Source organism: Leptinotarsa decemlineata, unplaced genomic scaffold (assembly GCF_025532065.1).
Source record: "Leptinotarsa decemlineata unplaced genomic scaffold, Ldec_3_MD MMD2_P_RNA_scaffold_5, whole genome shotgun sequence".
Taxonomy (NCBI): Eukaryota; Metazoa; Arthropoda; class Insecta; order Coleoptera; family Chrysomelidae; genus Leptinotarsa; species Leptinotarsa decemlineata.
The window spans coordinates 4,196,092-4,221,583 of record NW_027412532.1 but is presented as its reverse complement, the minus strand read 5'-3'; the positions used below and the strand labels follow the sequence as shown (position 1 = coordinate 4,221,583).

At 37.4% G+C, this 25,492-nt stretch overlaps 1 protein-coding gene across 1 annotated transcript in view; it reads left to right on the top strand.

Moving 5' to 3' along the window:
* Nucleotides 1-3,780: 3,780 nt before the first annotated feature.
* mtgo (miles to go) overlaps nt 3,781-25,492 on the top strand; it is a 180,591-nt gene continuing 158,879 nt past the window's right edge. The window contains exons 1-2 of the mRNA XM_074169272.1: nt 3,781-3,930; nt 16,548-16,978. Coding sequence (XP_074025373.1) covers nt 16,576-16,978 — 403 coding nt within the window. The 5' untranslated portion in view covers nt 3,781-3,930; nt 16,548-16,575. The remainder of the gene's footprint in view (nt 3,931-16,547; nt 16,979-25,492) is intronic.

Below are 25,492 nucleotides of genomic sequence, written 5' to 3'. Positions count from 1 at the left end.
CTGATGTTTCAATTCTTCTCCCCCAAAATTCATCCGGGAAAGTACGGTACTGACAGAATTCAAATTCGTCTCATTCTTGTAAATCGTCATCAACGCACAGAGATCCATTTTTCTCTGATCCTCTTTTCACAGCTATAATGCATTCACTTCAGTTTCGTCATTGTTTTCAATGGTTTACTTCTCATATTCTCAACACTACCTGAATCCCGATTCAGATACAGATTCAAAGGGGTTAATTTACGTACAAAAGGAGGTTAATTCAGAGTATAAAACGATAAAGGAAAATGAGTCACAATAAAACATATACAGTGTCTCACTTCTCATGGAAACACCCCCGTATCTTCCGGAATATTCTAGGTAGAACGATGAAACTCTCTGGACAGATGGAAATGCTCAAATTGCACCTACCACCTGAATGACGTTGGACAAAGTGATATACACTGTCCGCCACTCGCGATGGAACACCCCATTTTTACGATAAAACTTATTAGGGGGCAAAATAGGCTCAAAATTCCTTCAGATTCGTGATCAGGACTACCAACTTACTACGACTACATTTTTTTCCTGAAAAAATTTCAGTCCTGAAAAATCCGAATTTGTCTCACTTCTTATGGAAACACCCCCGTATCTTCCGTAGTATTCGAGGTGGAACGATGACACTCTCAGGACTGATGGAAATTCTCGAAATACACCTACCACTTGAATGGGGTTGGCCAAAGTGATATACACTGTCCGCCACTCGCGATAGAACACCCCATTTTTAGGTAAAACATATTACGGCGCAAAATAGTTCGCTTCTATTACCTGAACCCCTTCATTCTATCTGGATAGTACTCTCCGCTATGAAAGATACAGATGCTGTGAGATGCTATCATCCATTTTGAGCCTATCTGAGGAAAATGTCACAGCAACACATTCTCAAGTAGGTAAAATAATCTAAATTCTACTTGTTTACCGAGTGCGATTTTTTTAATCAACGGTTATTTCGGTGTTGCATTGAGCATGAATGTTAATTTTGTTTCGGATGGTAAAATGTTTTCTCGATATTTTGATAAAGGACCCCGCACATTTCTTATGACAAATGGCTTGCTTTGAATTTTGCCGAAATTTTAATATGTTGTAGTTCCTGATGTGCTGATTGAAAGTGTCCACAGCCAAAGCTCAGAATTGTACAGTTTTCGAGATGTGAACCTTTGAATATAGATTTCAGGTACATGGGATCGATGAAAGCGCAAGAATGGCACTTTGTGGCATTCAAGTCCATGCCATTTAAGGAGCACCATTTTGGTATATTATCAAAGTCGGACTGAAGCCTGCGGGCATTCAAGAAAAGTTTTAAATTCTATGCAAATAGTAGTGCTCCGGCGGGATGTAAGCAATAAATAATGTTAATAAACGTTAATAAATAAGTGTAATAATAAGAGACCGAGGTGTGACCCCTGAGGAACACCAATAATCTGGATCACTGATAATTTGCTGTAACCATTTAAATCCATTTCATTACATAGCTACTGCTTGGTGATTGGAGATGATAGGTGCAAAGTAGGTACCAATTGAGTAGATCTACTCAACTGCAAAGGTTCATGGTGGTTCACACCTATTCAATTAACGAAGACGATTAACTCATTTGGTGAGTTGTTTTTGATGGACAGGATCGTCATTCTTGAGTTTCGGGAGATAAAAATGTCAAAAGAAATTGAGAAAGATGGAAAGAGATTTCGCAATACCGTGAACATTTTCACGGAATTCGGGATACTTCTCGATCCCATCACTACTGACTTTGTAGGAGCCACTAGCATTCGTATGCGATCGACAAAATGCTGCTTTATGGTAAGCAACAGTCCTTGACTCGAATTGTGATGAGTACGTCTCAATTAAGCGCAGTTAAAGAACTAGTTTCCGCCCTACAATCCATCACACATTGGAATACTAGATACGTATTGTCTCGCCGACTTGATCTTAGCTTTCTTCTGGCGTATTCGCCATTCAAGTTTTCGAGCCAAAGAGGTGGATTTTCACCATTCCGGTTGGCAAAGTGCTTGAACGGCGTTGTACACGGCGATGCCAGCTTGCCAGATTTCAGTATCTTCCATGAGAACATTGTGAAACTCTGTATCCACTCTAGTCAGTTATTGTGGGGCTTCAGGGAGCTAATCTTGGGTAGTCTTGGACTGCCCTGCGCGTTCAGGTTCAGGTAGGTAGAACTGCCACTTCCTCAGCTCTCTGAGAAGAAGCTACATAGCCTCGTCGACGAGACATAATTCCTCAGATTTTAGGCGGAAAAATAGCATGCTCACTTTGTGTTTCATACAACAGAATATGCATTAGACTGTCTTTATGTTTGCTCGTCCTCTCAAAGCATCCGATGTCATCTTGCTCGTCATATGTAAGCAAAACATTCAATTGCTTCTGACCCCTACAAGGGTCGGTTGTAGGAACCATTGCCTCGTGTCCCAGGGACCGATTATTGAGTCTACCACGTGGCTAGCCCTGAAGACCCACAGCTGGCATCAAAGAGAAATTATCCTACCTCACTTGTGCGCTTGTGTTGCCGGTCCTGTTTTATACCATCAGTTCCTCGGGTAAGTGTAGGTGCGACTTGCCAAAGGCATCTAGTTTGAGATGGCCATTCCAGCTCAATTATTATTATTATGTCAGCCAAGCGCCGGCCCGTTGGGGTCATGATTGAACGTGCTGGTATAAGCAGTAACGATTCGAAAAGTATTTTGCCGGCAAAAGTCGCATCTCCAATACAGTACCGTAAAGGTAATATTTGCTGGGTCGGCATCCTGAGTCCATCGATGGTTCTGTTATGCATTGGTCAACAATATTCTCAAGCAACATGGAAACATGAATATACAATAATTGCACATCATCAACATACCACTGATGACACCTTTGTCAAATCTAAACTGTCTTGTCTGGTGTTGGATTACAAATACTTTGTTTTCGGGTTCTAGTTCCATCTAGTTGCAGTGAAATCTATAGCAAAAGACAGGTAGCGATTTCTCATTTTTCGGTTGACATCGAAGTTTTGGTTTATAACAGACTGTGAAGGGAACTCTTGCTTATTTTGAACAAAAGAGTTTGAGTAGTATTTTGATCGCATGAATAGCTTTTTCGTAAGGTCCATGCTTACCTATGTTCAGGCCTTACTAAGATCCACGAAATATCCCTTGTGTGATTACCTAGACTACTTTCCCATGTAAAATATTGTGACAGAAACTCTCGACCCATGGCACTCTTGCTTAAGAAATAGTAGAGAAATCCAATTAATTTCAGCGTTTAATTCAAGTAAAGTTGAAAATGTCAAGTTAGAACTTCAATTTTTATTGTTGTTTACATTCGGGAATGAGGTGATACAAGGTGGAAGTTTTTTTCACTTCAAGGTCCATACATTAAAGATCAGAACAGAATATGCTCACCATCTATCAACAAGTGTACAAAGTTGGGTCAGTCTCATTTTTCGCGTCAAAATTTTTTGACACAACTATAATAAGACTCAACTTTCAGGCAGGCATAGTCTAACAAATATGTCGTCATCAATCCCATGACAGTTGAAACAGCGCTATCTAGTGTTAAATCACGAATGCTTCATTTTTGAACTCTGGTTAACCCGGTTCCAACAGGATTCTGTTGTTGATTCGGTTAATTCGGCTACTGTCCCCTAGATGTCGGTAAAGATAAATCGGTTATTTCGTCGCACCTTTGTATATAGACTAACCGTCGCACTGACGAGGTGTATTAAGCCTCAGATGTTCTCTATCAGAGGGCGTAAAATACATAATTGCGTTTGGATTTATTCATTCAACACAAAATACCGTTCTCCAGAAAGACGTCGCCTCCATCGCAGTAAACAAAAAATCAATAAACATGGTGGTTAAGTGTGTTCGTGTGTGATAGGTTGTCAATTGTTTTTTTAAAAATACGGTAAGTAATAACATGATTCGTTCGTGATAGCCCGTAGTTGCTCGCCTAACTGTACCATCGTCCTAGTCTAATAAGAAAGAAGCTTCAATGCATGTTATTTACAAACATACCAGGAATTTGTTGACATATTCGAACTTTAACGTGACATGTGGGCGTATCGGCTGTCAGAACTCCAAAGGGCACATATTGTACATGTTTCTGTTTGATAACGTGTCGTCAGTTTTAGAGTAAGTTAAAAACAGTTTGATATCTGAAAGACCTGCACACTGAGGAATTTTACTGACTGCCGACATTCGACCCAAGAGAGTTAATAGAGTCCCTTTAATTTCGGTGTCAATGCACTTGTTTGATGGTGATAGTGGATCGGTTTTGGTTTGTTGAAACTGTTTGGTTTGGTTCCATCTGCCCTTTCTTCGGGAAAGGTAATTCCGTACTTTTCTCTTGGTTTGAGAAACATTTACGTGAGTATTGTGAATGGGTTCAACAACTCTAATTGATCTGTATGAAAAGGGTTCAACGGCATGTAGTTCTACATTTGCTTTAGAGAGTGTAGAATCGCACCCCAAAACTCCAAAAAGTCGATGGCATACTGTTCTGTAAGTGGTTTCATCCGAACAGCAAACCTGCGATAGTGAGTGAGAAAAACCTGTAAGTGTATCTGGAAAATGTTCGATATAAGAGAAGCATTACATTGAGACACTTACATTAACGATTGGAAATTATACTTATGAAACAACTACTCAGATATCTAATTGAAAAAAAATAATATACGATTTATGAAGACACAAAATATTGCCTGGAACATGTGAAATATACTTACCTCAATAAGTGAAAACATTTAGTATATTCAGAAACTGAAAGAAAATGAATATTCCAGAAAAGTCTGTGTCATTGAGTGCTTCATTTATTTCTCCATAATATATCTACATTCACGAAGTGGAGACGTAGAGAAAAAATTCCTCGAAATATATCGCGACACTTGAACGACTAGGGAAATCACTCAAGCGAAAGAAAAATAACCTAATATAATGCCTAACTACAAAACAATATAACATATCAATATATCAGGATATAATAAAAATATCATAGAGCAAAGGGAATATTGTAAATATATGGATGAGGATCCCAAATCTTTTAGGCATAAAGCAGGAGAAAATTTCGATTTCTGCATTATTTATAACGATGGAATAAAATACAAGGAAAAACACAACATTAACACCTATAGGATATAATAGAATAAGGAAAAATTGAAGTGGGTGTACATCTAAATACCTGGCCACAGATAGCTACCAAATAATGAAGAGATTATTGAATAATAAGTCGAAGAAGTGAGCAATATGTGTATAGTAATCGATGTTAACAAAAGCAAGGAAACAATTTATACAAAACATATGAAACAAGAAATAAAACTTGGATTTGAATGAGAATAAGTAGATTAGTGGAGTCATATGATTACTTAGGTAGTATAATTACAAAATATACTTGCATATAGTGATGACAAGAAAACAGCATATTCGAATACTATGCCTGAACAATAAATCAACGTATATTTTAAAACAATCATCACAAAAACTTCAATGTTGTACGTAAGAAACGGCAGGTGGACCAAGAACTCTTTTGAGAAACATCAAGAAGAATCAACTCAGCAGAAAATCAAAGAATCACTGAAAAAAAACATAAAAACTTCACTTTTATTACATAAAGTCCAGGACTATGTTTCGCAAACATGAAAAATGAATGAATCTGTTGCGAATATGTAACAGAGTCAATGATGAAATTCAATAATTGATTAGTAACAGAAAAACCATCAACACTATGGCAGTGACAGTAAGAAAAGTTTCTCGACAAACTCTGTAGAAAAGCCAAAATGAATAAACTTCAATAAAACGGAATCACATCCTTCATGAACGAGGCATAGAGCATTGAAAGTGTCGTGGAAAACGGTTTTCAGTATCTGTGTCTGTAGAAGAGAGGGTGAGTGTAAGCCCATGGCATTGAGGTCACATGTGACCCATTGTACATCCTCCAGAAGAGTTGACCTCCTAGGTCATCGTCCATTCTGTCCTTTCCAGGAAGGTGGCCAAGACTCGTCGAACACAGACTCTCTTATTGACGATAACTCCGGACACTCGCATAGGACATGCCTGACAGTTTCATCTTCCTGTTCACACATCCTGCATAGAGGAGTCTCAACTAGCACCATATTATGGAGGTGTTTTAACCTTAGTTAGAAGTGGTCAGTCAGAAATCCTACTATCAAGCGTAGATTTTTTCTGGTCCCCGCCAGATATTTCTTCGGCGCCAGCTTCCCAGGGTCGCCAGCTTCCCAGGGTTGCATTCCACCTCTCTAGGGATTAAGCGTGGGTGTAACGTTTGGCTAGTTCCGCAATTGCCGAAGTCATCAGGCCGTAGGTGCCACTGGGTCCTAAAATTCTGAGTCCAACCGCTTCCTTCACTAAAGAGTCGGCAATGTGATTGTCTTTACTCCTGTCGTGCCCTTTAATCCACTTTGGGATTTTCAGTAATAACACTATTTCCCTAACATTCCTATTCAAGGAAGGTATAAAAATTGAAAGGAACAGAATAAATGGAGTCTAATTGCAAAAAATCAAACTATTGAGCCCTCTATGATAGGAAACTGACCAAGGATATGTATTTGTTGAGACAAAAAATGACATTTCTATTCATATTGGTAGTTCATATATAAATGAAATGTCAGTATAAAAGATATTCAACTTCTATACACTGGTAAATTCCACTAGACCAAGGGGCAATATGAAAAAAGTACCACTTCTGCCTTGTTTATGCAAAGAGGTATAATACTGGAAAGTATAGGAAAAATCAGTTCTGTACCTTAATTCGACTCTTATTGTACCAGAAAATATCGGAAAAATATACCATTCTTGTCAATTTGACGTGCAATTACATATTCCTTCTGAAAACAGTACAAAGTCTATGAAATCAAAAAGTATCTACAGACTCGAACAGTCCCATACAATGACACAAATTTCAAGTAAAAAATAACGGTAACCGAATAGTTCGACCTGAGGCTTATCTGAATGGTGGTCACCAATTATACTATTCAACCAAGTGGCATTTACTCGAGCAATATTGAAAAATATATATTGCACTAGTATTCTATTATCCCAGCGATTCATAGGTAAACTGTTAATTATTTTCAATTCATATTGAGAGGTGGATAAATTAGATCATAAATGAAACATGGTGAATTATTGTAACGGAAACGATGTCGTGCTGTACTAGCCATACGTATGTGGTGAAATTGAGTTCAAAAGCAATAGATAGTAGACAATGGAAGTCTGAACTAGTGAAATTCGTCATGAAACATTGTCAATCACCTTCAAACAAACCTAAAATCTTACGAGAAATGCCCGTATTGCAGTTGATTGGTGATGAAATTACAACAATGCTGCACATATCATTCTGTTACAGTTCTTTTGAGAAATATAGCTGTGAACGAAGATATTGAATTGTAGACACTGAACCAGGTGATCACAACTCTATCACCAAGTTGGTACTCGTTTAGCAATAGGTCCACGTCAAAGCTGCAGAGATCAGTTTACTACACAAGAAGCCGGCATTCCTATAGTATGAACGATACCCCGGTGCTGTATTATGCTTGGCGGAATATTGAATCCGTTATGGAGAATGAGATATGCTGGAATTTTCGGACCTACTTATTCCTCACCCACGGGCAAGTACAGGCCATTAAGCCTGATGTGGTCCTTCACGATCACTAAAGTGAAGCGATATTTGTGATGGAGTTTTCCGCTCCGGTTGAGGTCCTAAGTTGAACCACTAATACATTCCACTGTTCCCCACACATGGTTACTGTGTGCAGAAGCTACAATCATTTCCGTCCACCCCCGCTTGCAGTCCTCAACCTGCTGCTTGGCAGTTCAGTGAGATTGATATCTAACCTCTTTTGGTTAGAAGTCAGCTTTTAGTACTCATACTCCCTTTTTAACTGATGCTTGTTATACTGACGAGCGTGTGTGTCGCGAACAAATGCGTGTGGTGTGTGTCTGTGAAGTTTGTAAACTTAAGGGAGCCTCAGGACGGTGAATTTTGGAGGAAGTCTCTGGTATTGTGCTGGGTTACTCTATGTCTGAATTCTTGGTGTGGTTTCTCGAAGGACATCCACGTACTGGGTGCTATAATCCAAGTCCTAGTAGCTGTAGTGGTTGGGTGTGAATCTAGGAGCGAGTAGGATTGCCCTGATAAGGAGCAGTTTCGCTTGGAGATCCATGTTACTTCTGATGATGTCGTGAAGGTTGTTTAGAGTAGTTTTCGCCAGTCTCAGCCTCTGTGTGATATGGGATATGAATATTAGTTACCCAGGCATCTGGCTTCGTTTGTCCAAAAAATATGTTCATTGAATACGACGCGTCCTTTCGGGATCCCCTCCTCCCGGTGATATTTTTTGATTCAATTCAATTTGCTCATATATATTTGAAGCAAAAAACATAACATACTAGCCTGAAAAGTCTTAAATTTTGTCGAGATAAGGTGTTTCAGAATGCATTGATTAGGTGTCAAATGAACCGTTTTCAATTAACAAAATTGCATTAATATTTTTGGTGGATTCGATTCAATAAACGTACCAAAACAAAAACCGATAAACTTCGAAATGAGTATTTCGAAGTTGGTTGGTCAGAAAAAAGGTTTTCCAACTCATAGTCAGCAATTTGAAGAAGTGTATGTGGATCCATCTGGAGGAGACTTGAGGAATCAGTGTTATCTCGTTGAAGAGCCGTGGTGGATGGTTGAACACGTCGGTTGCTGAAAGATATCAAAAGGACGGTATATACTCGTACACATTTGTGAAATGCAAGTTCAAAGTTGGCTGGTATTATTTCACAGAAAAATTATATCCGCATAATGAAACATGATTAACAGTGCTAGGTACACTCAAGTCATACTAGTGCCATCTCTCTAGATTTGCCAGTTTTATGTGAATTTGAACAAACTATGTTAAGCAGATATTGGAATAATAGGTATATTTTGTAATTTTGCCAATAATGGTAATGAATAAGTTCTTTCACTGGGGATACACTACAAAAACACACTTTTGTTTATTTTCCACGAGATTTCTTTATTTTTGACTAGTTTCGGCTATTATACCATTTTCAAAATTAGTTTTGATAAAGAAATATCATGGTTTGTAGTGTATCCTCAGTGAAGATGAATTTCCATGAAATAAACAAGTCGTCAATCAAAGAAATAAGTTCTTTAGAACCGTTTTTTGTCTTGTTCCTTGGGCGAGCATAAACTGCACCATCTTGTAAATAAAATACAATGGAAATAACAAACTAGTAGATATATAAATCTAATCAAATCGCTGTACAGTTGATACCCCTCTTTTAACGAATCCCACAATTCACACGTTGTGGTAAATCTCCTACAAAATAGCTGTCAATTGTTTACTGAACAGGTCCTGCGAGAGAACATCAATAAATTTTCCTAAAATATATGTATGCGTCTAGGTAACAGAATGAAAACGTCCACCCTCGCATTTCGAGTTTCAAACTGATTGACATATTTGAAAAGAAATCGATCTATTTTCGATTATGTTGTTGTAGACATCATGCAGAGCAGTTCTGTCTAATACACAGTAGGTATAGAGCTTCTGAAATATACAACGAACGATTCATTTCAATGACACGTTCAGTGAGAAAATTATATGGATGTTTACAAATCGAAACTGGGAGTTTACTTATACCTCGATATTGACTAGATTTTTACTGTCAGAGAAAGACACCGGACCATATAAATTTTCAGACATGAAACAGGTTTGATTGGAATATGAAGGATGAACATCAATCAAAGTGCCTCAATTGACGTTCAATAAGTAGTTTTTTGTATTGATTCAGGGGTGAAATGGAGAGAGATTATCAAATTGTTATTATTGAAATGCGCAGAGAAATTGTGCGATTGCTAATATGATCTGTTCAAAATTGTGAGTTAGATAATCCCCAAAATATTCCAAGATGATATCTCCCGGTTTTTCCTGGACTATTTGGTACCAAAATAAGGGTTGTTCTCAAAATTCGACCTTCTACCAATGACTTCGTCCTTCATCAATACCTACATTCTTCTTTTGGGTCGTTCTTCATCTTTTCTGTTTTTTCCTTTGGCTTAAACTCAATTGTGTTGTTCTTTATTCCATTTTTATTTACTGAAATATGGGACCATTAATGCACTGAATTCGTAAATCGAATGTAATGTCCATATCTTTTTTCAATACCGATAGCCATTTCCAGAGAACTATCAGATTCTGACACTAGATAAATGTACCCCAATTTTTGAACTTACGATTTTCCAACTGTTTTTACTTGATATATTTTCAATGCTTTTTCTCGCGTACTTTCAATGGTCTCGATGATACAGTAACCTTAGTTTGATATGAATGCAATCTTTCATTTTTTCCGTATTGTAATATTTTTTTGTGTTAAGTTGTTACTTTTGCCACAAGAACAAGGTAATGAATTATCGTTTCACAAAAGATCTTACCGAATTTATTGACAATTCATTTTATCTTTTCCAGTTCTTTTTATAGTTCCAGTTCGATAGAACGTTCACGTATAACGTATTACGTTCATTGTGATATGTGTCGGAAGATGTTTAGTTTATGGTTGTATTAGTGGAGCCACGAAATGGAGCCACGAAATCGTTATATGACTGTTTATTTTCTGTATTTGCAAAAATTTTAATTGACAGTACTAACAACTTCCTATTGTAGATAATACGAAGATTGTATTTATGAACCCTCAGGTCAACGCTATCCATATGTCTTACACTACGTTCGTGAAGCTCTTATTTTACATTAAAAATACTTTTTCGTGGAATTCTCGCCAAAAAATCGTCTCCCACAAGACATTCTGCCTCCATTCTCAGAAGAAGACAAAAATATGTTAGACCATATCTGTATCTTCAGAAATCCAATTTGCGAGAGCTATCTGGGAGCTATCCAGTATATATTCCACTTTACCAAATGTCTTGTCGTTTGTTCGTAAAGCTGTCTTTTTTTGAGGTAAACGCTCCGCTCGTCTCTCTGAAGACTCTTTGTCTCCATTTTTATAAAATGACAAAAATATATTACACCAACCCTGTATCTTCTGTTGTATATATCAAACTTTACCCATATGTCTTGCACTGTGTTCGTGAAGCTGACTTTTCTCACTCAAGAAGCAGAAACCATGTTTCAAGGTATTCTGGCTAAAAACTCGTCTTCATTTTCATGAAACGACAAAACTATATTACAACAACCCTTTATTTTTGGGTTATATATATTCAACTTCACTCACATGTATTGCACTTTGTTCGTGAAGCTGTCATTTCACACTCAAGAAACAGAATAAATTTTTTTAGGTATTCTGGCAAAAATCTCGTCCTTCCCAAGGCACTTTTTTTTTGCCTCCATTTTTATGTAACGACAAAAATATATCACACCATCCCTGTATCTTATGTTTTATATATATTCAAATTCACCCATATATCTTGCACTTTGTTCGTGAAACTGTCATTTTACCTTCAAGAAACAGAATCAATTTGTTGAGGTATTCTGGCAAAAAGCTCGTCCTTCTCAAGACTCTGTGCCTCAATTTTCATGAAACGACAAAAACGTATTGCACCTCCCCTGTATCTTCAGTTATCCAATTCGCGGGGGATGTCTGGGTTATCCAAACTCTCTTTAGCGTAAAAGCGGGGTAGTAAACCACGTGGCAGACGTCATTGACGCCGACGTCTGTGTTGTGGCCGACGCTTCGCCAAATATAGCTGCTGCATGCATTAAGTGTGTGGAAGGGTGCAAAAGAGAAGTGGTTGACGGGGATGGGGCGTGTCACAGTAATCGCAAGGTTTTTTTGTCAAGTTCGTTCGTTAGTTCGGGGTTAATTCTTCGGAGATGTGTCTGTCTCCGAGGGGATTTACGACAGTAAAAAATGCATTTCTCCTGCTGACGCAACGTAGCCTCAACGTACAGTGTGTACAGTGATCTTCCATTAGAAGTTCAGGATGAAGGAGAGAAGGAGTGTATTAAAAAATCTGTTTTCTTATGATGATGTTTCAAACATTATCCAATAACAATTTGATCAAAAAGTTTTTTCTGATACGGGGTGAATCAAAACTTGAAATTACTTTTTCTTGTTTTTCTTTACTGAAACATTCTATATTTTTGGGAAAGAAAGTTTTTGGCTTTCTACTACTCCATCTTGATACAAAAAAAAAAGATGAGAGAATCTTCCAAAGAAAGGAAGAAAGTAATCAATTTGAAAATAAGTAACTCTGTACATGGATGTATAGATAATGCAAAGAAGTAACTTCCAGACACAAACTGAAAGAAAGTTCTCCTTGAAACAGCTACTTTCATATAAACATTGAATTACACGAAAGAAAAATTCTTTCGAAACAAATACTTCTATATGACCCCTTCAATTTAAATAAGATTTCTCTTGGCTGGAATTAAATCAAATAGGTGAATGAATGTCATTACGATGTCATCGATGACATAAGCAGATCAAGCTTATTCCGTGACATTAAAAAATCGTAATTCATGAATGAATTGTGTGTAGTTTCTATAATGTTATCCAATTTGGTACTGAAGAGCCTTAGGACAAGTGTCTTACGACGAAACATCGATGTCTACCAGTGAGGATGACAGTGTTCCATGTGAGTGCAATTTGTTACCATTCATTTAAAGTAGAACTCCTGTGAATGATATCTGATTTTCATTCCACAACGAATGTTTGAAATACAAACTGAGTAGAGAAAAGTATCTTCTGTATAATTCAGTGTTCATATAGAAGTATTTGTTTCGAAAGAATTTTTCTTTCGTGTTATTCAATGTTTATATTGAAATAGCTGTTTCAGGAGGACTTTCTTTCAGTTTGTGTCTGAAAGTTACTTCTTTGCATGATCTACATATCCATGTATAGAGTTACTTCCTTACTTTCTTTGGAAGATTCCCTCATCCTTTTTTTTGTATCAAGATGGAGTGGTAGAAAGCCAAAAACTTTCTTTTCCAAAAATATAACCCCTTCAATTCAAATTCTATATTTTATTTCCATGAGTATATACCTGGCGGTTCGAGTGTTCATGTACTATAAAAGCAGGTAACACAAATTCATTCTTTTCGAAATTATTTATGTTCAAATTGAAAGGGGTATATTTTCACGAGAGATTAATTTTTGGAAAGAAAGGTTTTGGATTTTTTCTTCCAAAGATAGGAAGGAAACAATCAATTCAAAATAAATAACTCCATACAAGGATGTGTAGAGGGGTACTCATAACGTTGGTTGAGAGAGCATGACGTATCTGTGAAGCTGAGATTATTTCTGGGGAACTCACTCACCTATCTGTATCTGTAGAGTAGAGAGGGTGAGTGTAGGCTCACAGTACTTAGGCCACACGTGACCCATTGTACATCCTGCCGAAGAGTTGTCGTCTTAGGTCATTGTTCATCCTGTCCTTTTCAGGAAGGTGGATAGGTCACTATGAGGCATCTCCTTTATATTGACAGGCATTGAAAGTGTCGTTGAAAACGGTTTTCAGTATCTGTGTCTGTAGAAGAGAGGATGAGTGTAGGCCCACAGCACTGAGGCCACATGTGACCCATTGTACATCCTCCAGAAGAGTTGACCTCCTAGGTCATCGTCCATCCTCTCCTTTCCAGGAAGAAGGCCAAGACTCGCCGAACATACACTCTCTTATTAACGGTAACTCCGGACACTCGCATAAGACAAGCCTAACAGTTTCATATTCGTGTTCACACATCCTGCATAGAAGCGTGTCCACTAGCCCTATATTATGAAGGTGTTTCCTTAGTTGACAGTGACCAGTCAGAAATTCTACTCTTTTTCGTAGGTTTTTCCTGGTCATTTCCAGATATTTCTCCAGCGACAGCTTCACAGGGTCGTCCAAGATGATTTTGGCAAGACTGCATCCTTTGATTCCATTCCATGCCTTCAAGAGGGATCAGGCATGGATGTGACGTTTGGCTAGTTCCGCAATTGTCGAAGTCATCAGGCCGTAGGTGTCATTGGGTCCTGAAAATCTCAGACCAGCCGCTTTCTTGGCTGAAGAGTCGGCAAGGCCATCACCTTCACTTCTGTCATGCCCTTCAACCCACCTTAAGATAATGTTATCATCTACCGTGGCTTTGACTAAATCTTGGTGGCACTCTAGTACTTACCCTGAGGTAATACGTTGTCTGATTGAGAGTGATACGGCTTGTCTACTATCAGTGCAGATTGCCAGAAATTCCTTACCTGGTTATTTTTTTTGTGGCGATTGTGATAACAGCCAGCTCTGTTTGAACCACGCTGGTATTTTTTCCATTCCCCACTTAATCTTCAGGCTTAGTGATATAGAGTAAACTCCACATCCTTAGCCTTTTTTGGTTTTTGAACCGTCTGTATATATGCATATTGCATTTGTAGCATCTGACTCTGTGTTCTGTTTCATTCATTCATTCTGTTTCTGGTCGGTCGGTAGCCAAGCGGTTCGGCGTGGGTGATTTGTTCACTCACTCGAATTAACTGCCGTGTTGATCGGTGGTTCAAGCCCTAGTCTGAACGATCGATCTTCACTTGCTATCGTCCAACCCGTTAAAAGGTAAGACCTCGTTAATCCTTAGCTCGCACAAGTTTCGACTTCTGAGGGTTGTCGTTCGTAGGGGTGCGACAGCTGGTTAACGGAAAAACAGATTTTAAACAGATTTTTTAAACAGATTTGTATTTTGTAGGGTTCATCAAACACAAACCTGGATACAATTGCATCACTGGATGCCTTCAGCAGAGGTTGCGCAGTAAGCGCTTCTCGCCATAGGCTCAGCCTCAATTGACCCATTTCTACTTCGAGGTTTACACCAGCCGTGCGCAATCGTAACATGGCCATTAACGCAACCTCCTTAACGTAGAGGTCCAGAGGGATCAGACCAGTAATTAATTCCATTGCCGGGGTGCCCATGCAATGGCTCCGTACGTTAACATAGGTCTAATTATTGCAGTATAGATCCAGGTGACCACATGGAGTGTTTCACCCCATTTGATCACCTGGGTGATTTCAGGAGGTTTTGAGCCCGATAAACTTTTTTTTCTGATGAAAAGCACCACCTCAGTCTTCTTAGGATTTCTTGATAGTGAGTGTTCCTTACACCATATTTCTATCGAGTCGAGTCTATCCTACGCTCTGTCACACAGTGTGTTCACAAATTTGCCGGTCTGCAAGATAACTGTTATCTACATATGCAATTGATGAGGTGATTGATCAGGGTATACAGAAATTTGTCCCAAAGAAGGGATGATAAAACCTGTCCCTGTGGACATCCCCTCATGACCAGTCTTTTTACTGTGATGTCTTCTACATTGATATATATTTATTGCCCTACTAGAGAGCATCTTGAGTATCAATTTTCCCACTACCATTCACTTTCAGCAAGCTACATTATCAACTAGTGAAAATAGTTGTATTTTATTCAAATAAATTGAAATCGTGTTCTTTTGTACTAGCAACATAAATAATAGAAACCAAAAAAATGCGAAGGAGAATTTGAGCGAGCTATAAGACCTAGGAGAGAATGCCACAGTAACCCCATCCAGGCTGATCAAAAGAAAAACTCTCCTGTCCTATGTTGAAAATGTAACAGACCGCTAAGAACCCCAGAAAACATTTCGCAACACCCGGTGTATACCGGATTCCTTCTAGCTGTGGGACTGTAGACATCGGAAATACGAAAAGAAATGTAGGCACCCGTCTTTCTGAATGAAATGTCAGGCGTAAAACCTGCAGACTAAGGCCAAAAAAACCGTTAAATAACTGTCACACAGTATCTTATGATAGTTTTAGATGAAAAATCCACGAAAATGTCCGTGATGGTTTTCGGAAAAGGCCAAGAAAAGCTACGATATTATCTTGGAACTCGTTAACACAGTTTTTATCTCAGAACTGTTTTCGTACAACGAATTCCTCAGTCATGTGTTTTCATTATCCACGTTTAAATTATATCCTTATCAACGAATTGATATGACTTTCGTTGTAACAGTGTTAACCGTGGTGCAACATTCTTCCTTAATTACACAACAGAGGCGAAGTAAGGAATTTGTAGTTTTTTCATCATAAGTTTTCTATTTATCGGTAATTATCTCTGAGGGGAATGCCCATTTTGATTTCTATTAAAATACTTGAATAACGTGCTGATGTAAATAACAGCTCTACTTATATAATCTTCAATAGCTTATTCACTCACAATTCACGGAAATATAAGTGTTATTATGAAATATTTTTATTAATTATGAATATTTATTCAACATTCATTCATCAAATATAGAAATTATGATAAAGGAACATGAAGCGAGACTGCGTCTGCATGCGATACTCTGATTGTCTTTTTATTGAGGGAAACTTTCGATGTATCTGACCAGGAATTCCTCACCGTAGCAGGTCAACGCCAAATAATATTGCCAGACTAAATAAAAATTATAGTTTATAATCTAATAATAGGAATCGAACATATCCTCCAGGAGAGCCTTGTCATAGTTTCAATTTATGCCAGACCTTTCTATCCTACCTATCAATACAATTCGATTCATTTTCAGGTAACGAAGTGATCTCGCGCAAAAACTTATGGTGAAAGTGAAAGACGACCCGCCAATGGCAGAGTCCAATTCTGCGCCCGCTCCCCAGTCCTCGAACAGCACCCCAAATGCCTCTTCCAACTATTTTCCTCGTAAATCGCGTCCCCACCCCCACCACCATCACCACCCTCCTTTCCAGCATTTCACCCACCAATACCATCACTGGTCCTATCCTACCGACAGCGTCGATGGCGCTGGAAGCACAAACGGGGCCACGTCGCCAGCCAAATTCCACTTCGGTCCGGGGTTCGAGCCTCAGCAACAGATTCCGGGGGGCGGGTACGGCCCTGGTCCAAGCCAAGGCCAAGGAAACGAGTACGTCGTGTTTTTCCACGTCAATCCCGGCGTGACCATCAGCTTCCAGATGGGAGAAAATTTGGAAATATTGAGGGGTGAGTGATATTTTGTAACAGTTATTATATCCGGTAGCAAATTTATTGTAATTCAAATTAAAAATTTATTGTTCTACGATAGGTTGCAGTCGAGTTGTGTTCCTAAGAACTTATGAACACCATTATGGATGGCTCAATTGACACTTTTTCAAATGAGAGCGGTAAATACAAATGTATTCTATGTTTGCTGTGGAACTCTATATATTCCGTTTTATTATGATTAATTTTTAAAACACCTGTCCTTGAACTCTATTAGGATTATGTTGACCTTTTCGGATAGTCTTTCAGATGCAGCATCTGACATAGTAATGCAAATATCATCTGCATACATAAGCACCCTACCCTGAGATATGTTAATGAGGAATATTACAGGACCTAGTACGCTTCCCTGGGGTGTACCAATATCTGTTTTAAATTCCTCCGAAATTACACAATGACTATCTTAACAATGAATTTCCTTCGTTCGAAGAAGGACACGATCCACTCATTGATTGGGCCGCGGACACCAAGTTTATTCAATTTATCAGATGTGAAAGAAATATCCATTTTATCACTGACATAGTGTACATATTCTATCGTGCTTGTTTCAGTTGATAAACCACAACGGAATCCATGCTGGTTGTCACATAAAACCTGGTATGTGTTGAAGAAATGTGTGGTTCTATTGGCCATTACTTTTTCTATCAGTTTAGAAAAAATGCTCAGTTATTCGATTGGTCTATAATTCCCAATATGACTTGGATCACCTTTTTGAAAATATAGAGGCTATTTTGAGGCTAGAGGGAAATGTACTCTGCAATACGGACACATTGATGATATGCTCAAAAGCTGGTGCAATTATTTCACTGGAGTCTTTAATTACTGAAATCAGTCCGGACCTGTAAATTTTTTATTCGGTAATGAGTTTATATCCTCAAGTATTTCGTTCTTTGTGACGGGTTCAAAGAACATTGATGCAGGGTTGAATTCACCTGTGGTATATTGTGTAGGTACTAATGTAGAAGTTGTCCCATCAGTCAATAGTTCATATTGACTTTTTCAATTTTATATTCAATTAATTCTCGATACCACGTCCAATTTGATCTGTTCAAATTCTGGTGGTTCCACTATTCTTCATCGATGTATTCGCACTTTTTGTTGTAATTTATTGACTTGAATTGAATATTGTTTTCATCATTATTATACCATAAAGCATATAACATAAAATTGATAACCTCACGGGAAAACACGGGGCTCGAGAACAACAAAAATATACCCCAAATGTTTTTTATGTTACTTAGAAATGCTTCAGAATAATAGTATATTATGAAACCAGTTTATGATTGCATGAGTGAAGTTTACAATTGCTATAATTTCGCAAGTTCCGCAGTTGTTTGATGAATAAACAACGGAACATTTGTGAATTGAATTCTGAAGTTCTCAGAAAAAACCGGACGAGTTGACTTCGATAAGGTAAGCCATCGAATACCTAAAAAAATATTGGTCAACAAAATTTACATAAATCGTGAAACTAAGTTGTTGATTCAGCCAGCACTGAAAGGGTGGTAAACTGGGATGTATCAAGGAACAATTTTGGGACCACCCTTGTTGGGGTGGTCCCAAAAGGACATATATACTTACTTATGAAACCAACATAACCTAACTCCTTCGAATAGTAACAAATGTAATATTCGTTTGCCATAATGGAAACTTTTGAATTTCGTCCTATTGAGAGGAAGAGTACCAGTATATTATTGAAATGCAAAGGAGGCCAGATCAATGTACGTCACCAATCTCAAAAGAAGCGAACAGGAAAGCTAATGAATGAGAGAGCATTATGTATAATTTCAATGAAGGAGTGACGTATCTTTCAAAGAAATAGGTAATGAACAGTATTTCAACTTCGTGTAATCTGTTTGTTTTCAAAGTATGTGGACAAATTTTCAATAATAGGCATAGCTTAATTTCGAACGCATCCGTAGGTACATTAATTTCGATCAGAAAAGTCCCTTTCTTTTTTTTTAGTTCTACATTGGTATTGAGTCCTGTTACTTGCCTTGAGAATTTACAACAAATTAACTGTTGAAATGAGAATTCGACGTTGAAATTAAAGCATATTTTAAACCGTTTTCATTCGACAATAATGTGTATTCTGCTAATAACGTAAAGGTACTAGAAGGAAAAATTATTACTATTTTTTTTCCACCATAGTGTGCGCTGGTCAGGCCCTATCCTCCGAAGCCCCGATACATTCGGGAGGGCGCGCCAGCATTATCAACCAATGACCACTCCCCACACCGTGGGGTAAGTGATCATTGGGTTCAAGAATCATGTGCCCTGAGCAAGCGCAGTGAGAGGACATTATTCCACCAAGGACTCCAATAATCAGAACAACCATCTTGACAGAGTGATCTGGATAGAGTCTGCGGAGTTCGAAGAGAAAATCTCGATATTTTATCCGTTTTTCCTTCTCTTTTCTGACGATATTCGTCCCGCCAGTAGCTGAAAACTCCACGACAAATATCGTTTCGCTCTGGTGGTCGAGAAGGACTAAATCATGCTCATCAGCTTGTATGAGTCTGAGGGTGGAAACGAATAGTTCCAATAAATTCGGCACTTTTCGTTCCCCACAACGGATTCAATATCCCCCGGAGCGTAGGGCAACACCGGTGTCTCGTCAATGCCGTAAGAGTGCCGTAGATGCTTTCATCTACGAGCTGCACGTCCTTGAGACGGACCAATGCACATTTTTATCATCATTATTATTATTTATGGCAGTAAAAATGACTGAATGAGTAGAACTGCGCCATGAACTTCGACAGTGTTGATCAATCATTGTGAATAGTTAGGTTTTTCGAAAGTTTGTTTTCATACCTGACGCTTGATTTACACGCTTTATATTAGCTTTAACTGTATGTGTGTATGTTTGCTTGTAAGTCTCAAGCTCGAGATCTGTATTTTTTGCCAGAATTATCGACATTATTGCTTGATCTATTCGCGGGCAGATGGCGCTTTACGTAACCTCCTTTATATAATTCGAACTCACTCAACATATTTTTTTTTAAGTATTTTTTTTATTAACACGCGCGCCTGCTGCCATATTTGAAACCCTCTTTTGCGCTCCTCCTACCTTGGGCTTGGTAGTTGATTTTCAGGCTCCCTTTCCAAAATCGGAAAATATCAATGGTCATTTTTCTAAACAATATACAGCTGATTGATCACAAAGTTTAGATAAAATAAATGTAATTCAAAAATACTAAGAATCACACTTTTATTTCTTATTATTTGTTTATCATTAAAACATTCATTTCCGATAGCCTGTTTCATTCTAAACAAAATATGTCTCTTGGGTTTTTTCCCAAAATAAACCAGTTAGCAGCAAAAATTATTTTACTAACAACTACAGAGATACATCGTCATAAATGCGAACTAGATTTATTGTTATTTTGTAGTTAGTACCAGCATTAAACGATTAAATGGTAACACAACATGTAGAAATCATAGTAAATGTTCAATATGTCTACCTTTAGAAATTACGGATGCGTCTAGACGTTGGCGCATTGAGCCACGTATTCGCTGAAATATTCCTGGGGTCTCTCTGATTACCCTGCATGCATCGATGATGCGGTTTCTTAAGTCCTCTACATCGCAAACAGGAGTACGATGAACCAAATACTGTAAATGGCCCCAAATAGAGAAATCGAGAGGATTGAGATCCGGGGATCGAGCGGGCCAGTTCTGTGGTCCTTCGCAACCTCTCCACTGATTTGCATATGTTTCAGTTGAATGCTGACGTGCTACTTGACTAAAATGGGCGGGAGCCCCATCATTCATAAAAAACATATCCCTTCCGACGCCCAAAGAAACTTCCTCCAGCAGTACTGGATGCCCTTCTCTTAAAAATTGAACGTATGCCTCACCATTTAATCGAGGAGGTAGAAAATGAGGCCCAACTAAATCATCCCCAATAACTTCGAGCCACACGTTAAGAGAAAACTGTATCTTAACAAGGGATGCTCCAATAAAATTTCTTCATGTGAAAGATTTTTTTTCGATGAGGAATCACCTCCTTAAATGTTTCACACTTATTTATTTACACCATGTATACAAAACTTAAAGTATTCATCCAACATATAATGTACGAAAAATTATAGTGCCTATGTAGTGAGAGAGAGAAAAAAATAAAAGAAATAAAAGAGGGGTAATTCATAATGCTAACAGAATCACTTGAATTTTTGCATTTTATGCGACTTTAGTTGCACGATAGCTGTTTTTCGTACAGCCAGTTACGAGCCTGTAGCTTGAAAAGTGGCAGTTTCAATTTTTTTAGGTATGTGGGAAGATTATAGTAATGAGTGTAGACAAAAAAACTGAACGATCTCTCAAACAGTGCTGTGCTGTGGTGGGGGGGCAGTTTTTCACAATAATATTAGTATTTTTTGTTCGTTATTGTTTTAAGCCTTTTTATAACTTTTCAGTTCGATGTTCTTTTAACAGCGTGTTTTTTAGTTTTTTAAACTGTATTCATTTATTGTAGGAGTCAAAATACGCTCCACAAGCATGACATACTTTATAACATACAACTAATCAAAATATTCCGTTTCTGATTGCGAAAATGTATTAATTTCCAAGTGTCACAAGTATGACTACGAATGAAAAGAGATTGTTACATGATATTCTTATTACAAAATAAATAAATGTTCACATGATATGGGTTGATACCAGAATCAGCTGTTTGTTGTATCTAGAGATAAAATGTGAGGAAATGAAAGTTATATCTCGCTATATTTCAAGGTTCTTCCTTTGAATACTATCTGTGGCTCCTACATAGTTAATGAAACGGTTAATATTCCATACATTCAATCACACTATCAATATATTTTTCCTTCACAGTAGGGATGTCCACTACTTTTTGTCATGTGTACCTGAAGTGGCTCAAAATTTCAGTGATTACTGGTTAATGCAGATACTCTGCACTTACCAGTAACCTCTTCCAACACTCTATTTGTTGCGTTGTGGCACAAGGTACTGTTCTCAGTCCCCTTGCTGTTTATCAATGTGTATAAACTTCATTACCAGAATGAACAGCCCTGGGAAAATCTAAAGCTCTGTTGCGGCATTTACGTCTTTTGACATACGTCTTTTGACATACGGAGTGAAGTTATTACACTTGAGGAGATTGTGTATTGCTTCAGCTTTGTTTATTTTTCAAATTGTGGAAATAGTAATTGATATTATTTCAGTCAAAATGTTGGTGAACTAGTGTCTTTGATTTGGCGCCATTGCCTCGCGACTTATCAAAGTGAATAAATGAAAAGAATGCATTTTTTATATATTTTTATCATGGAAACTACTGTTTCCCATCAAACTCATATTTTTATTCGAACGAGTCAACATCCTGTTTGTATTAATTTGACAAATGTTGATATTTCAGTAACGTCAACCCCACAAACCTCGAGTAAGACCAACATCCACAAAATACATCGATATCCACCTTCGATGCCATTAATCCTTTATGGATCATCATAAATCAACTCATTTACCCTCCCTGAAAGTTCGTTGACCCTATTAATATCCCATTCTTGCTGAGAACGTTACTTTCTAGATTAATTGATTAAAACAGTAGCAAATGGAATTTATTTTATAGTAGGACCCAGTTGCCTGCGATAGCAGCAATAATAACAATGATATTTTTAATTTGTTTTTCGGAACGCAAATACAGAATACATATCAGTTCTAAATTATTTTTTATAAAATATTGCTCTTCGTATATTACAGTTAGCCCTGAATAGAGAAAAATTAGAGATTCTGACTCTCTTTCTCTCAAAATCAGTTGAAGAATTCGAAATCTATGAGAAGAAAATACTGAAATTACCAGGAATAATAATAATAACAATAATAATAATAATAATTTTTATTTGCATTCAATTACATGATTCAATATAAACATAAAAATATATCAGAAAAAATGACAAAACAAAAAAAAGTATATATACACATACATATATATACAAACATATATACATATGAAAATTGATAAGAACAGGAATGCAAAATGGAGTTGAAAATAATTTGAAAAAGTTTCAGTTCAGCCCCAGTTTATAAGTATAATATAATAAGTATAATTGTTCGCATGGAAATAATTTCTATTTTCATTGTAAAAATGTTGAAGTATAATAAACAAATATTATCTGTGATAACATTGGGTTATTCATTTAGATTCAGGTACCTTGTTATAAATATTAATGATTGAAAAAGGTGTATTTTTTTGAAAATAGGTCAAATGTGTCTTTATATTCAAAAGGTTATTTCTATTTCGTGTGTTGTAGGTATGGTTCCTATTATGAGTCGCAAAAAGAGATATATTTTCTTTGACAAATACCACAGATTCATTTTACAGCTTTCTCTGAGAACGATTGAATATTTTTCTGAGACACCGTTTTTGCAATATGAATATTTTTTGTGTATGTGCAGACATTCTCATGTGACTCTGAATATAACCATTATACGCTAACATCGCAGCCTCAGTGGATATGTTTTGTGTAATTATTTTCAGGGCATAGCAATTCCTTGACCTTTTGATTGACATTTTTGTTGCCAGTTTATCTACGTGGCTCTTCCAGTTCAGCTTTGAGTCAATTATAATTCCAAGAAAGGAAAGTTGGGTCACTGGTTCTAAAATAGTTACACCATCACTAAAAGTATTATTTGTGTCGTTTTGGGTAAAAGATATGATTTGTGTCAGTTTGAGATTGTGTGATGTAAAGTACTCCTTCAGAATATTTAGCTTGAAAAAGATATTTGCCTGTAGGTAGTTGTAATCGGTTGAACTGAACACCACAGAACAGTCATCGGCATACTGAACCATGTATTCATCAACAACTTCCGGCACATTGTTAGTGTAAAGAATGTGTAGTAGTGGGCCCAACACTGATCCCTGGGGTACACCTTTTATAATATATAGCAGTTCTGATTTCATTAGATTTCCATCAGTATCCCTTTCAGTAACACATTGCTGTCTTTTTTCCAAATAGGACGTAATCAGTTCGAGTTGCAGCCCTCTGATACTGTAGAACGACAGTATTGTGATCAGTAGTCTATAGTCAACACTGTCGAAAGCCTTGAACAAGTCCAGATTGACAGCTGTTGTAGCCTTTTTACTATTGATATATTCAATTACCTTACATAGAGCTTGATAGTTAGCTCGAGTAGTAGATTTCTTTTTTCTAAATCCATTCTGCATATCACTTAGAAGATTATCATTCTCTAGATACGTAATCAGTCTATTGTATATTATTTTTGCAAAGATTTTACTGACATTTGACAATATTGCAATAGGCCTATAGTTAATTTTTTCATGTTTATTTCCCTTTTTAAAGATAGCTTTGATATACGCAATTTTAAGATTATCAAGTTGATTATGTGTGCAATAGGTTCACATATCTCATATGCTACATGTTTCAGTAATTTAGTTGATATTTCACCTTCACCTACTGCTTTTTCAACTCCAGAATAGTGTCATAAACTTCTTTTGAATCTCTTAGGAGACAGAACATGCTTTTATCAAAAAATGGATGCTCTAAATACTTATTGCTCTTATTTATATTATTCAAAGCTGTGCAGTTATTAATGAAGAACTGATTCACCTCATTTAGAGCTAGTGTTTCATTAGTTTCATCTGGAGAAATGTTTTTCGATACTGACATAGGTATCTTAGTGTCCGAACCAGTAATAGATTTTACCAGATTCCATACTGCCTTTGACTTATTAGTGGACGTTTTAATGTAGTTTTTATTACATTTGCTTGATGTCTTTATTCCTATGGTAATCCAATCCCTATTTTTCAAGTTGGTGCTGCTTTACAAGATTTTAGTGGGGTGACTATATTCATTAGTTGTCTGAGGACTTCAGTGAAATATTCCTTGTGAGCCGTTTTCTCTATACAGATGTTTCCTAATTGTTTTCGATTATTTTCACCACCATCTTCAAAAACAGCAGTATTTTGTGAGTAGCTCCGGGTTTTCATTGTCATTGTTCCATATTGGTGCCTTCAACATATGCCAATGAGACTCGAGAATTTTTGAGGGTTTCTTCATTAGCAAATGTTTCAAAAGTGTTGAATGTATGAGGCATGTTTCAAAACTGAAATCTGTTTTTAAATTACACAGCCGCATGCGTACCGTGTCCCTGCATCTCTGGGAAAGCCACAGACGCCACCACGAAACCATTGGACTGCGTTCAGATCTGTATGTGGAGGTTTAAAATGTCTTGCTGATTTGGAATCAGGCAGACTGTGAAATGCGTGCTGTTATTTGTGTTCGCAGTGCTGAAGGCATGAAAGCAGGTCGAATGCATCGCCATATCATCGAAATTTCTGGTGAACACATCATGAATGGATGGAATGGATACGGTAATGGGTTAGGGCCGCCCAAATATTAACGTCAAAGGACGAAGTGGGTGACCTAATCATTCGACTGGAAATAATTGGATAACCCTTGGATACTATAATGGATCGGATAGTAAGTTATCCTCAAA